This window comes from Hippocampus bargibanti, linkage group LG01 (genome assembly GCF_051943395.1).
Source record: "Hippocampus bargibanti isolate YZ-2025 linkage group LG01, ASM5194339v1, whole genome shotgun sequence".
In the NCBI taxonomy this organism is placed as follows: Eukaryota; Metazoa; Chordata; class Actinopteri; order Syngnathiformes; family Syngnathidae; genus Hippocampus; species Hippocampus bargibanti.
This window is the reverse complement of record NC_142734.1, coordinates 35,476,391-35,491,054: the sequence shown is the minus strand read 5'-3', so window position 1 is coordinate 35,491,054 and position 14,664 is coordinate 35,476,391. Positions and strand designations below refer to the sequence as shown.

General features: G+C 42.1%; 2 protein-coding genes and 1 non-coding gene across 3 annotated transcripts; 1 reads left to right on the top strand and 2 right to left on the bottom strand.

Annotated features, from left to right (window-relative positions):
* Nucleotides 1-120: 120 nt before the first annotated feature.
* trnay-gua (transfer RNA tyrosine (anticodon GUA)) lies at nucleotides 121-208 on the bottom strand. The gene is given in 2 exon segments: nucleotides 121-156; nucleotides 172-208. It is a non-coding gene; the product is annotated as a tRNA-Tyr (tRNA).
* Nucleotides 209-812: 604 nt separating this feature from the next.
* LOC148904076 (PRELI domain containing protein 3B-like) lies at nucleotides 813-6,133 on the top strand. The gene is made up of 6 exons (XM_089013702.1): nucleotides 813-1,075; nucleotides 1,843-2,011; nucleotides 2,089-2,178; nucleotides 2,636-2,706; nucleotides 3,778-3,880; nucleotides 3,977-6,133. The coding sequence occupies exons 1-6, from the start codon at nucleotides 1,044-1,046 to the stop codon at nucleotides 4,091-4,093; spliced, it is 582 nt and encodes a 193-aa protein (XP_088869828.1). The 5' UTR covers nucleotides 813-1,043; the 3' UTR covers nucleotides 4,094-6,133.
* A 141-nt stretch (nucleotides 6,134-6,274) lies between these two features.
* On the bottom strand, nucleotides 6,275-13,166 carry LOC148904075 (vesicular inhibitory amino acid transporter-like). The gene is made up of 2 exons (XM_089013689.1): nucleotides 11,422-13,166; nucleotides 6,275-10,374 (listed from the first exon to the last, which is right to left on the bottom strand). The coding sequence occupies exons 1-2, from the start codon at nucleotides 11,791-11,793 to the stop codon at nucleotides 9,187-9,189; spliced, it is 1,560 nt and encodes a 519-aa protein (XP_088869815.1). The 5' UTR covers nucleotides 11,794-13,166; the 3' UTR covers nucleotides 6,275-9,186.
* Between the last annotated feature and the right edge of the window lie 1,498 nt (nucleotides 13,167-14,664).

Here is a 14,664-nt window from a genome sequence, read left to right as displayed (position 1 = left end):
TCAGAATCATCTTTATTGTCGTGCACACAAGGAATTTGTCCCCGATAGACCATGCTCTAGTATCATCATAAAAAAAAACATGACAAATAAGTATGGAAGGATATTAAAATGGAAAAAAATTCCTTCGAGCCGGATTTGAACCAGCGACCTAAGGATTTCAGCTGAGTGCCACTACAGTCCTCCGCTCTACCAACTGAGCTATCGAAGGGACACGCACAGTTTCGTCCTGTTATGTATTATTCCAATTAAATGAGTGTAAATATCTTCTTTTGCTTTCGGCTTTTCCCTTCAAGGGGTCGCTTAATGTAAATATATTTTGTCATAATATATTATGTATAAAGTACCATTTAAAAGATGGTAGTAAAAATATGTAATGTACGATACGATCTATGACAATTGAGGAAAAAAAATACTCCAATCCTAATATACAGTATTTCTCAATTAATTCAGACCATTCTAACGTCAATTTTACATCACGGCGTGTGTAGGAATAGGTCTTACGGTTCAATTTTTGTCGTTTTACACTACAGTTAAGTGGTCTGTCGTCTTGTTATTTTTTATTTTATGTTAATTATGGAAAGCGTGGTGTTACTGCTGCCGCTGTTGTGAACGTGCTCTATAAATGTGCAATATTGTATTATATTGCATCTACATTTGCAAGCACTGCTACGTAATCAGACAAAAATCGCCACCGTTGGGAAGATCAGCATTACAACGGCTGAAACGGTATACGAGTGGATGAGATGGATAAAAATGACCATTATCTCGCCCAGAGGGTAAATAATGTATGTGCTTAAGATTACTGTACTTGCAATTTTTTATTAAACCGATACAGCGATTGAATTTTAAATACAAATACTGTTCGGTACTGTACAGTTATGCAAAAGAAACTGTTGTCACAGAATCGACCGCCAGAGAGTGTCAGTGATGTGAGGCCAAGGGTGAGGTTTGTCCCTTCCGACCTTCCGTCGGTTGTTTCTTTTCCCCTTCCCCTTTTAGCCGGCCCGGTTCCCGAGATCTGACCGACAAACCTGTCGACAAAAATGAAAATCTGGGCGTCAGAACACATTTTCAAGTGAGTACATTTACCTCTGCGCCTTTTCGTCAATTTTGCAGCGCGCTCAGCTACACATTTATACTCGTAACGACAAACGTTTATTTAGCCGCTTCTCGTAACCCGTAGCCGAGCAACTTTAGCTAAGTCCGCCAACTTGAGTTGACGAAAGCATGGATAAAAGTTTCCCAGGTCGTCGCTGGTGTTACGACAATAGCCGTAGGTCTCCTGGTCGTCACAACCAGTCGGTTTTTATCTCATAACACGAAGGTTCCAACACGGAAGCTATCAGAGTGAAACGCTAACTGCGTTAGCTTTGCACTGCAAGTATAAAACTTTGTTATCCTTAATTGCACTTCTCGCACATCAGATGTCAGTCTGGGAAAAATGCACCCTTTGATATTTTTGTAATGATCAAATTGTGATATAATTTACAAAACTAGAATCTGACATAACCACAATTACATAACAGTCTGTTTAGCGAGACGTAATAGCAGGGGGTGTTTCCAGTGTAACTAGCTAGCAGAAACACCTTGTCCACTAATGACTGATAACGATACATACGCCACCTCTCTATCCACATATTTAATTTATACTCTGCTATTTAGCTAGACTTTAATCGTTTAATCAGCAAGTTATTTTTTAAGAACTACTCAGCTCAAATATTTGGAGTCAATGGAGGATGTTGTCATTGCCTTTTTTTTCAAACCATGAATATAATACTGAAAATATGAAAGTTAAAATTTCCATCATTTAAAGTTGACATAACGTTCCACATGTTTTACCAGCCATCCATGGGAGACGGTGACCAAGGCAGCGATGCAGAAGTACCCCAACCCCATGAACCCTAGCGTGTTTGGTGTAGATGTTCTGGATAGACATGTGGACACAGGGGGGCGCTTACATAGTAAAAGACTGCTAAGCACAGAATGGGGACTTCCCACCATCGCCAAATCCGTAAGTGCACGTTTTCATTTTAAAAAAAGGACGTTAATTATAATAGTAACATTTTCTGTCATGTTCCCCCCCTGTAGATCATTGGATTAACAAGAACATGCACCTATATCCAAGAACATTCTGTAGTGGACCCCAAACAGAAGATATTTGAGCTTAAATCTACAAACGTGAGTGGCCGCTTACATCCTTGTGCATCCCAATACTTTCAAATACGGTACAAAGGTTGATTCAGGAGTTCAATCCACAAGCGAAACCTGTGTAGATTCATTATATCCTTATTAAAAGGCTCGTTTAAATTGAATAGAATGACTCAAATTTCATTGTTTTCATTAATATTAAATGTATTTACACACACCTGTCTATTGACATCAAAATCTACAGTAAAGTCTCGTTATATTGATATCGGATATATCGATAGTCCCGGTTATATCGATACTATTTCTATGCACGCACGGAGAAAATTACATGCAAACAGGGTCGGATATATCGATAGTCCCGGTTATATCGATATTTTTTCGGACTCCCTTGAATATCGATATAACGAGACTTTACTGTATTTAGATATCATATTATTGAAGCCACTGATTCTTTTGACTTGATACTTGAACGTTTTTATGTCTTTAGATCTCCTTCACTAACCTGATCTCTGTAGATGAGAAGTTGACATACAAGCCTCATCCACAGCATCCTGACAAGTACGTTTTATTTTTTTCTATCATGACTGTGAATACTTAGCAATACAGTGAGACCTTGGCTTACGAACTTAATTGGTTCCCAGACAGAGTGTGTAAGGCGAAAAGTGTGTATCCCAAAAAGTAATTTCCCATAGGAAACCATTAAAATGAGAATAATCCGTTCCCAGGTCCCCATAAAACATAATTTTCTACTTTCTCATTTTCTAAGCCTTAAAACTATACAAAATATACCTTCTTTTATTTATAATAAATGTGATATGATCTTATAATTAAAGAAATAAATTGTATTGTATAATAAAGTCATTTTATTTACCTTTGTGATGATCGTTGATGGCTTGATGGAATGGAGTGGCCAGTTTCCTCAGCATTAAACACTTGATGAGGAACGTAACCTTCTTTCACCTTCTTGAGGAATGATCCCTTGTAGGTGCTTTCTCTGTTATAATTGTATCTAGTTCCTCATCAATTGTGTTCTGTTTAGCTGAGTTGATAGCTTTTTGCATCAAGTGTACAGATGGCTTGTACGGGTTGTTTGCGGAGCCTGATTGATGGGATATTTTAACCTTGCAGTCTACACTCTGCCTCTGAACTATCAAAGTTGAAACTCTCTCACTGGCGTCTGCCTGTCTCTTTAATGTTTAAACCATCCCCCGCCTCACTGCTGCCTTCTTGACCAATCACGTGGCTTTAACCGAAGACTGGGGGCGGGGAATAGTCGGCTGCCATTTTGTTGTTAGAAGAGCGGGCTCGTTCGCGACGACACATCACTCATTGAGGCAGAAAAAGTTTGTATGCCAAGGTAAAATTTAATAAATGCAACGTTCGTGTACCCAAAAGTTCGTAAGCCAAGGGGTTCGTAAACCGAGGTATCACTGTACACCTTTTTGTGCCAATAATTCTGGTGCATATCGAGTCAAAATATTCCAACACTTTGAGTTCTTGCGGGGTGGTGGTTCAAACTCCCCTAATTGTCTGTAATTGTATTTGAGTGAATTTTTAATCCATAATAAAATGTCTGATGATACAAGGAGTTTTAATAAGCACAAACGTATTCTCTCCGTTAACGAGCAGGACGGTGCTGACGCAGGAGGCTCTGATCAGTGTGAAAGGTGTCAGTTTGAGTAGCTATCTCGAGGGTCTTATGGCCAAAACCATTTCTGTCAACGCCGGCAAGGTGAGGATGACCCGTAACCTTTCCTTCTCACCTCTCTCTCTCTCCCCTCATCTCATTTTTTTTCCCCTCACTCTTTGTCCCAATTGACGGTTTCAGGGGCGCGAGGCGATGGAATGGGTCATCCGGCGGTTAAACACGGAAATCGAGGAGCTGGCGGCGACGGCTCGCGGCAGTATACGTGTGCCCATGGCGGCGGCCGTCGCGGACAAATGATGGGCTGGCCTCCGCCCTTCAGGAAGTGACGACGCCTTTGTGGTTAGTGGCGCACCTCATCAGCCAGTACAGCCTAATTACCACAGCCTTTCCGAGCCACTTTTATGCGGGTGTGGGTGAGTTTGAGAGTGAGTATGTATGTTGTTTGGACGTGAAATTGTGAGGAATCGTTTGAGCCTGACGAATGAAAGCCAGTGAGAGCGACGACGCGCAAGTAACCGTCGTTCTTGTGGTTTATTTTAGTCACATTGTGCCACAAGGTCACTCCCTCGGTACTTCTCATCAAAGCACTGTCAACAGCTCTTATCTTTAAATGCCTCTTTGTATGCTTGGAGCAGCTGTTTCAGAATATTTGGGACTTTAGTTTAAAGGACAACCGACGCCTTTTTTTTTGTTTCCTAACTGACATCAGAAAAACGTTTTATAGCATCGAAAATACCCAAAACACGCAGGATGATATTTTTAGTCAAATGAAAAACACCAATAAAAATGACTTAAAGCACTGGTGTCAAAGTCAAGGCCCGCGGGCCAAATCCGGCCCACCACATCATTTTTTTCGGCCCGCGAAAGCAAATCAAACTTGTTAAATTCCATGATGATTGCTAAAATCTGAGCCAAAATTTCATATTTTTGGATGTCAACCACAATAAAAGTCATTTTTCTTGACTTCAGATTTGAAAACGAGTTATTCATTAATTTGCTGTGTGCTCTATATGTAATATTTGAAGGGATTTAAACATTCTAATGGGTTCCCCAAATTCATAACGGCCCTTGAGAGGAAACCATAACTACAACGGCAAAAAATGACTGACACCCCTGACTTAAAGTGTCCAAAAACGACTTCAAATTGAACCCAGAAGTGGCCAGTTTCAGAAGGTCCCGCCCCCTTGTTCGTGACGTCACACCAGGACGTCTTGCCTTGCTCAAGAATCAAAACAATGGCTTCAGATTCGAAGAAGATGCTTTCTTGTGACTCGTCCAATTATGAATATGATTCAAATAGTTCTGAAGAGGAAAGCATAAATGTTTGCAATCGATTAAAAGAAGTACTTCCAGGTCATTTTGAGGCATCAAGACTGATGTGTAGCGTCCCAGAAAATGCAGAAGATGGCGCCCAAGCTCCGTTGGAAATGGGCTGATTTGTCTGCTGGGAATTTGTGTCGACTAGTACCAAATAGTAGTCTTGGTGCAACACACAACGATTCACCATCGCGTTATTTATGTGTTTTCCTTCTAATTTCGCCATCAACGTGGATCAACACAAAGTACCGCAAAATGCATTGTGTGTCGCTTTCTCGGTCAGGGGCGTGCGTTCCTTCTGTGACGTCACGTCTGGATCTTCATAAACTCGAAAACAAGACTTCCTGAAATACAGTGCGAGTCTTAAAAGGTAAAACATAACTATATGCGGTGGAATCTTTGTAAAATATGCTCAGTGGAAGTCATTTGAAGTGATTTTACAAATTATGGACACAACTTGTCCGGAGGCGTCTGTTGTCCTTTAAGTATTACTTCCGTCTGGATAACCGGTTTGAATAACCAGATTCCTTGTCTGTTTTTTTTTTTTTCTTCCCCGCGGTGCCATTCATTCATATGTTTGAGTCAACATGAAGGATTGAAAGGTGTCTGGGCAAACTTTGAGTCTTTATGTTCATATTCACATGCTGCTATGTAGGTTCTCCTGTTGGTGACAACGGTTCACTGCATCTTGAGGTACATTTGGTTGCGATAGTATTGCAAGATGGTCTCAATCTACAAAACATAAAAGTTTTATTTTGCATATGAAGATCCATGTCATGCTCAGCGATCCTTTTATTATTATATAATAATATATTTCATTTATAAGCGTCTTTATGCAGCGAAGCTCCTTTAACAAACTCCAATTGCTCTTTTTACAGAGAACATTTTAAGAACAGAAAGCTGTAAATAGGGTTCTATTTATGTGATGGTGATGTTACATTCCAAGAATGTGGACACGTAGCTTAAAAATAGAAAAAGCACACTGACATTGTTTCAAAATAAAAGAATGCCATTGTTTCATCGTGATGGTGATGGAATTGACTGGCTTGTACTTTCTTTGTTCAACCTTATTTTCCAGGTTATTATTTTGTCTAAAATGTAACTTGCCTACAAGGGAGAACGGTGATATTGCAAATTGTGCTTTTATGAGAACAAATGTGTTTGCTGTGGGATATTTAGCAAGCAAAATGTAACAGTTTATTTTAAGGCAACACTATAATCAACATCATACTTTGGAACCCCCCCCTTTGCAAAAAGTTCTTTGAATGATTAATGCCAATTAAAAGTGAAATCAAAGTCCATTTAACGACCTTTAAAATTCCAAATGGAAAGGAAGGGTGCAATAGTGCGGCCTTCCCACTAGAGGGAGCCACATTGCAATGAGCTGAAAGCGAACGCCCGAATCAACACCGTTTTGGGGTATGACAGAGTTTTGTTTAATCACTCGATTATTATTTTTTACTGCTAAAGTCATAATCACCAGTTTTTCCGTCTGCACTATTCCGAAAATAGTTAACCTGAGTTAAACCGATGTGATGCATGCACATGCATCGGTGGAATGGCAAACCTGTATGGTCCTTGCTCCAATGCAGATGACATTTGACTCCCCAGGAAAGCGCGGATACCCCCGCCGAAATGCTAATAAGTGTAATAATAAATAACAATAGCATTACAGTTCAAAGATGACTAACAGCCCACTATCGGAAAGCAAACAGAATCGCCAGCCATAAAATATTCCATTTATTTATCTCTTGATTCAACAAATACTCTTTGTCTCACACACCATGATTAGTTGCATTAAAATCACAAATGACAGATTGAACAGGGAGAGAATATCGTCCGATAAACAATTTGCATACGTCACGAGAAGGACCCACTTTGCTTGCACGTTTAAAATTCACTCGTTGGAAACACCGAGAAAGAAAACAAACAAACCGACGAGCTCTACTGAGGTGGAAAGAAAATTAAATAAAGGCACAAAACAAACTGACAAAAGAGAAGTATTATTCCAACTACACAGAAGATATTCTTTTTTTTTTTTTAATGTGCACCACCTTGAATGAAAGGTGCTTGCCCATTTCTACCACACAGTTCAGTTCAGTCTTTTGGGTGCTCCACTTGCCAAAAGTTGTTAAACGATACCAAAATATTTGGCGCAATACCATTATGGAAAGATAATATCAGATGTTGCTACAAATATTGTAATGTGTGATTGATTAAATTTGAAGATGACGTTCATCATTACCACATGGAATTCCGATTGGCTGCCCTTGCTGTGATGTCACACAGTTTAGTGGAAACAAAATCCAGATCAGGATTTATCCTTTAGCATAAGGTCGAACCAGACTGGACTAGTATATTATTGTCCACACGAATACAGTTGTCAACACACACACACACACATGAAAGGCTTTTTTTTGCTCTCATGCAAACTTTGTCCCTGGGGGAGATGTAAAAAAAAAAGGTTGCTTCACTTGCATAGAAGTAAATAATACCTCATGATTGTGCAATGTAATTTAAAAAATGCTAAATGCTAATTTTAAACTTTAAAATGTTTAAGAAGTTTTAATCCCTTTAAATTTTAAAGGGGAATTAAAAAAAAGTACAATATTATTCTACGAGTCCTAACTAGTCTAAACACAATATTTGGATTCGTACTGCATTACTTCAAATATCAATCAATCAGCCAATCTGACTGTTTTTAGTCATTTCAGGGGGCGGCCATTTTGTCACCCGCTGTAAACATGAAAATGACATCATCGTGCATGTCTCAGGACGTCACTCGCTTGTGAATGTCACATGACCAAATTCAGAAAACAAGTGAATCCTGATTGGCCGACAAGCCCTACGGGCCCTGTGATGTCATATTCAGTCGACGGCATGTGGCAAAATGGCCGAAACAGGTGGTTGTTGCCACACCATTCAGATTCCGCAATATCAATAATGCCCCATTCCGCATTGCAGACAAAATTACTTGACGTTGTCTTAAACTGAGGCTTTGCTGAATTTGTCAATAAACTTAAAGGACAACCGACGTCTCCGGACAAGTTGTGTCCATAATTTGTAAAATGGCTTAGAATGACATCTACTGAGTGTATTTTACAAAGATTCCAGCGCATATAGCTATATTTTACCTTTTAAGACTCGCGCTGAATATTCCGGAAGTCTTGTTTTTGAGTTGGTGACAAGTCCTCACCCTACGTCACAGAAGGAACGCCCCTGACCGAAAAAGGACACATTGTAGCAGTCCTTCCATCACGTCAATGCATTTGGCTGTACTTGGCTAGCCTGAAGAGTGCGACAAAGCTCCATGTAAGGAATTAATCAGCCTGTGGAAATGGGCTGATTAATTCCTTACATGGAGCTTTGTCGCCATTTTCTGCCTTTTTGGGTGCAACATTTCTTTCCAGATGCCTCAAAATGACACGGAATAAATTCTTTAATCGATTACAAACATGTATGCTTTACTCTTCAGAACTATTTGAATCATATTAATGACTGGATGAGTAACAAGAAAGCATCTTCTCCGAATCTGAAGCCATTGTTTTGATTCTCCAGCAAGGAAAGACATATTGGCGTGACGTCACAAACTGGGGGCGGGACTTTCTGAAAAAAAATTTGTGCAGATTTTAGACACTTTAAGTCATTTTTATTGTTTTGCATTTGACTAAAAATATCATACTGCGTGTTTTGGGTATTTTAGATGCTATAAAACGTTTTTCTGATGTCATTTAGGAAACAAAAAAGTGACGTCGGTTGTCCTTTAAAAGCCAGCCCACATATTACCACACTCACACACACACACACACTTAATTTGGGCCACGTTTCACCGCTTCACAATTTTGGACGGTCTTGTTAGGTGGGTCTGTCCTTCCGTCCATTTTACCACAGAAGACTATTTTACACAATGATTGTACAGTTTGTTATTGCACGTTTTCACAAAGGCAAAATGAAACAAAATGACACACCGGATCCTCCGAGTTGGGCTTCGTTGTCATCATGACCCAAAAAGTGGGATGAAGCGGCGTTTAGGGAAGGACGAGGGGGCATCAAAGCTCGTCGCCGCCAAGCTCTCAGTCGTGGATATTGTACTTGAAGGCCTCTATGAGGCCTTCGATGGAGTGGACGAAGCCCGAAATGGCGCAAATGCCCCCGATGACGAAAATGGCCACGTCAAAGAAGACGTGGTGCCACAGGAGGTTCCTCCACTGGAGCTTGAGATGGAAGAGGCTCGGAAGTAGGAAGCAGAGGCCGGCGCCCGTCAGGCTGCCGGTCAGACCCATGAGGAGGGCGAAATGTGGGACGAAGACAGCCATGAGGAGGGTGAAGACCACCAAGGCCACTCGGAGACCCAGTCCCCAGGATTTTAAGCGTCCGCCGGGTCCGTAGCAGTCCGGGAACGAGGCCCGTCCGCCGTCTTGGAACAGCGACTTCTCCAGGACCTCCACGGCGGCGAAGAAAGGCAGCGGGTAGGAGAGCAGCGCCTTGGCCACCAGGAAGAGGTTGACCACGGCGCGGATGGCGCCGGGCAGGTTATCCGTGATCACCTCCTTGGTGGCGTCGGCCCACGTCAGGTAGGCCACCAGGGCGAAGAGGCCCTTGAGGACGCAGGCGGCGATGTGGGTCCAGTCCATCATGCAGTGGAACTCGCCGGGCCTCTGCATGTTGCCCTCCAGGGAGGGGAGGAAGATCTGCGAGGTGTAGCTGAACACGATGATGCCGATGGAGATGGGGAACTTCTTGACGTCGATGTAGAACTTCACCTTCTCCCACGCCCACTCCCGAGCCCGCGAAAGGCAGTAGGCGATCACCAGGACGTTGATGACAAAGTGGGCCAGCGTGCACAGCAGGCTGAACTTGGAGACGGCCTTCAGGTTCTTGAGGAAGGCGCAGGGGAGCAAGGCGGCGGTGGCCACCACCGACCACGCCTTCTGCGACACGGGCAGCCCCGGGAAGCTGTTGTACATCAAGTTACCGCTCACCACCACGTACAGGATGCACGTCATCACCAGCTCGATGATCTGAGCCACGTTGACCACGTGACCGCCCAGCCTCGGGAAACGCGGCGCGCAGCACGCGTTGGCCACGTCGACGTAGGAGTCGCGCACACGCACCTTGACGCCGTCCTCGTTCTCCTCGTAGAGACACGCGATGAGGATCTTGCCCGTGTAGCAGCACACCACCGCGGCGAAGATGATGAGGAAGAGGCCCAGGTAGCCGCCGTGAAGGATGGCGTAGGGCAGGCCGAGGACGAACATGCCCTGAGGAAGAAACCGACCAGGCGCGGGTTACAGGATCGTGCGTGTTCGCAGCCCCGCGCCGCGCGCACTTTACGTAATCTCGGCGTTACACGGGAAGGCTAAAGACAACCGGAAGCGTTTCAATCGCAATCAAACCTAGGGAAAGTCGATTTACGACGATTTTAGTTTTATTTTTACGACCAAGCTCTTTCTTTACGACGGACTATACGTTTTTTGTTTTTTATTTTAATATTCATTCGTCCATTCTTGACAAAAGAGGCCCTTTCGGGTGTTAAACCTTACCTTGAATTCAGTGATAAAAGGATTTACATAATTAGCCTTTACGCTTAACCGTCTTGCCAAGATTGGCGATTTCATTTCAGTGCTTACATTTAATAATAGTCTGAATAATAATCACCCGAATAAAATAATGAATGCTTTGCTGAATTTCCGAGCAGTATAAAACACATTTTGAACGGTAGTTTTGTGTTTAAATAATGTGCTGTCAGCGAGTATTTACGTCGTTATCTATACTAGAATACTATGATTTCTTGACTATTTTATATATTAAGATCATATTTCCTGCGACCCTAATGAGGATAAATCGGATGGAAAATACTATTTTACAGACTATTTTATCTATTAAAATACAATTTTAGAGACAATTTTGTGTATGATACTATTTTAGATACTATTTTTATATATTAAGATACTATTTTAGAGACAATTTTATATATCAAGATACTATTTTAGATACAATTTTATATATCAAGATAGTTTTAAGATACTATGGTCTTTTTCCTTTTTTATTATTCCTTTTTGCTGATTGGCTGAAAGAAATCAAGCATCTTTACTGTGTTAACGCCCACTTGTCATACCACATAATGCTAATCACTTGAAAATGAAAACAGTAGGATTCATTTATGGTTGCTTTCGAATCAAACAATTAAACGCGCGGGTTCATACTGATATATTTAACCGTAAGTACCAAATGTCTTCAAGGTGACTCCTTAAGACACATCCGAGCAGCCCCCTCCCTCCTTGTCCCCGAGCACACCGTGCACGTACCTGGATGGCGTTGGTGACGTTCCACCCAGCCTCCCAAGACGTGATTTTCGGTTTATCCTCAACCAGTGATCCTTGGCTTTTCAAGGCCTGAGGCCCGTGGCCGCTTCCCTCCCTCTGGTAATGAGTATCCCCGTCGTCCAGGCCGCATTCTCCGCCCTCGTCGTCTCCGTGGATGACGTCCATTTGCATTCCTTGCCTGTAGTCGTAGTCCAAATCGTCGCATTCGGCAAATCCCACTCCCTCCTCGTCCGTGGCGGCCTGGAAACCGAGGCGGGCGAACACTCCGCTGACCTTGGCCTGGGACTTGTTGGAAACCGTGTGGGCCGCGTTGGTCAGCTTGTTGGTCAGCTTGTGGCGGATTAGGTGAGCCATCTTCGCAGGTCGAAATAATAACCCCAGAAAACGAAAAGAAATGGCCTTGTTGGTGCGGAAAAAAAAACGAAATGGTGGATTATACAACCTCAATTGCGGGGGTTCAATGCTGCGGATGCTGCAAAGTCATGCCTGTTGTCCTCAAGTCCCAAAACCGACACGCACCCCCCCAGCCCCCCAAAAAAAAATCCTTAGCCTCTATTCTGGGCTCGCTCTTCCATTGTGCAAACTCGCCCTTAAAATCTTTTGTCATGAAAAAAATCCACATTGAAAGATGTCTTCATTTGTCCCAAAAATGAATCATAAATCAGTGGAATAAAAATATATATTTAATTGCTCGTTGGTGCAGAGCTATGATGTGTGACTGCGTCGTGAGAGGAAAGGGAGTGAGAGAGGAAAAAGAGCGAGAGAAATGGTGGGGTCAGTCACGACAAATCACGTGGGAAGTAAGAAAAAAATCGGTATTTTCAGTGGTGGAACGACGCAGTGACATATTTGAAGGAAAGAATATCGGTGGTTTTGTTTCACTAACTCCATCCAGCGAGCATTGAAATGACTGGAAACAATGTCAATCCTATTTTAATGTAATTTATAGGGATACACGTATGGCATATTTATTTCAATGTGGAGTTTTCGCCATATACATTTAACATAAACTGACAGGATGTGTGTAAGATTGGCATTTTGGTTTAAATGTGATTTATTTTCGGTTTGTTTCATGAAACCGATTACAAATGAAATGAGTGTGTTTCACCAGATGTGTTTTCTTGAAAGAATTGTACACCTTTTCTCGTTCCTGTAAAATCACGAGGACATTTTATATTGCAGTTCTTTTGCCCAAAAAGATCCCTGGAAGGGATTCGAACTCCACTTACTGCTCGCTTTTTTTGAACAGTAGCCCAAATGGAAATGTATAGTGCCACTTTGCAAATTTTTTGATGATGATACTAGTGCAGCGTGTATACCGGAAACAAATTCATTGTGTGTACGATCTGCAGATTTGTAATTTCAACATCTTGGTTGCAGATGAGCAGCATGTAGCAGCAGCAGCAGGCTGCGAAGATGCAACTCGTTGCTGATATGATGAACGTGGCCCGCAGCGAGAAACCAACCAACGCGTGGACAGCTCCCACGCGCGCTCATCCACACACACACACACACACGGGCGAGATTCTACATTTGAGCAATTTTTGAATATATTTTGTTATGTGTATTTAGTATACGCTTCCATATGTTTTTTTTTAAACTCAGCTCGTGGGGTGGATTGCAGTGTGAGGGTAACACTTGGGAACCTCAGTTTCATAATCTGGTGTGACAAGGCTGGGCAAAACTGTCATCATTTCACCCCCCCCCCAGCTTGCTTGTACAAAAAAATTGAGGTCAGCAGGAAGTCATTCATTTTGTGCACGCGCGTTTTAAAGCGATTGAAGATCTTGCTGTGAGTTTGACCTAATACACAATAATACCAATTATTATAATTAGAATAATAATCCAATGAAATGTATTGTTAAAAAAAACCAAATAAAAACAGTTACACGTTGGAGGACGTGGCTAATTGTAGAAAACAGCCAAAGGATAAGTGAAAATTGTGCATATTTTCATGCATGGCTTGCATGCATGCTTTGCATGGCACAGCTGCTATTTATGGTCATAGTCGCACACAGTTGATTTGTTAGTGTGTCACCCATGTCTGGGGCTATGTGCACGCGCGCACGTGTGTGTACGCGCGTGCGTGCATGTGTGAGCGCGTGTGTGCTGGGGAGATATGGGGAGAGTCCTCCAGGCATCTCTACCCTCCCCCCTTTCCTTCAGCATCACATCATGCACAAAACAGGATCGCCTGTAAATGTCACATGTACACGCGCAATGTCGAAATAATTAAACGTGAGCACAGATTATTTCAGGAAATGAAAAGAAATAAGAGGAAATACACGCACGACTAACTATAAATCGTATATGTGTGATTCAACATTTTTTGTGTCTCTTAAAAAAATAAACAATACGTTCTTATGTACTTCATCAACATGATTATTTTTTTAAAACCAGTCACAGACTTCTACTGTTTTTTTCTTTAAAAATATATCTTAAAATTGGTTACCAAGGCGACTGATTTACCTTCTGTCACTACAAAAAAGGATTAATCCTAACCCCGCACGAGTGTGCTGCCACGCGCGCCTGTGTGGAGGCCTGATACGGAGGGCTTTAGTTGCCACTCCACACTCGCTGCTGACTGGGAGCAATAATCTCTGATAGTTGCCATGGTCACAGTAATTGGACAGGGTGTGTGCGAGTGTGTGCGCGCACGCATGTCCCTGTGTGTGCGCGCGCGCGTGTGTGTGTTGATATTTCATAGAAACGCAATTCTTTCGTCACGCTTTTCCTGTCTCTGAATGCTCGATCTGCTTTAAAAAATGTATCTTTTAATGCAATTCATACAATTGTTTTGAATGAAATAATATTGAATTAATTTAACCTCCATTTTCTCACGTACAACAATATATACGCATATCAACTCTCTTTTTTTAATAATTCGTTTCAAATACGATGGAGATTTATTACAGTGCAATGTTGCATTTACGGATCCAAAATATGTAGGAGTTTTACACGTTATTCTGATACACGAAAATGCTTCAATCGTGACAGGTACACGAACGAAATGAATCACCGATTGGTCCTTAAAAAAGGAAATATAGAGCTGGAAGAGCCACAACTTGAAGAAAGCTGTAGTGACAGACTCTTGTGTGGGAGGGGGGGGGGGTCTCAGAATGAGTGTGTTTTATCGATTGTCATGGAGAAACAGCGATTCGTGCGCGCGCGTGTGTGTGTGTGTGTCCGTGTATGTATCCGTGTGTGTGTCTCATGAAAGGGTGT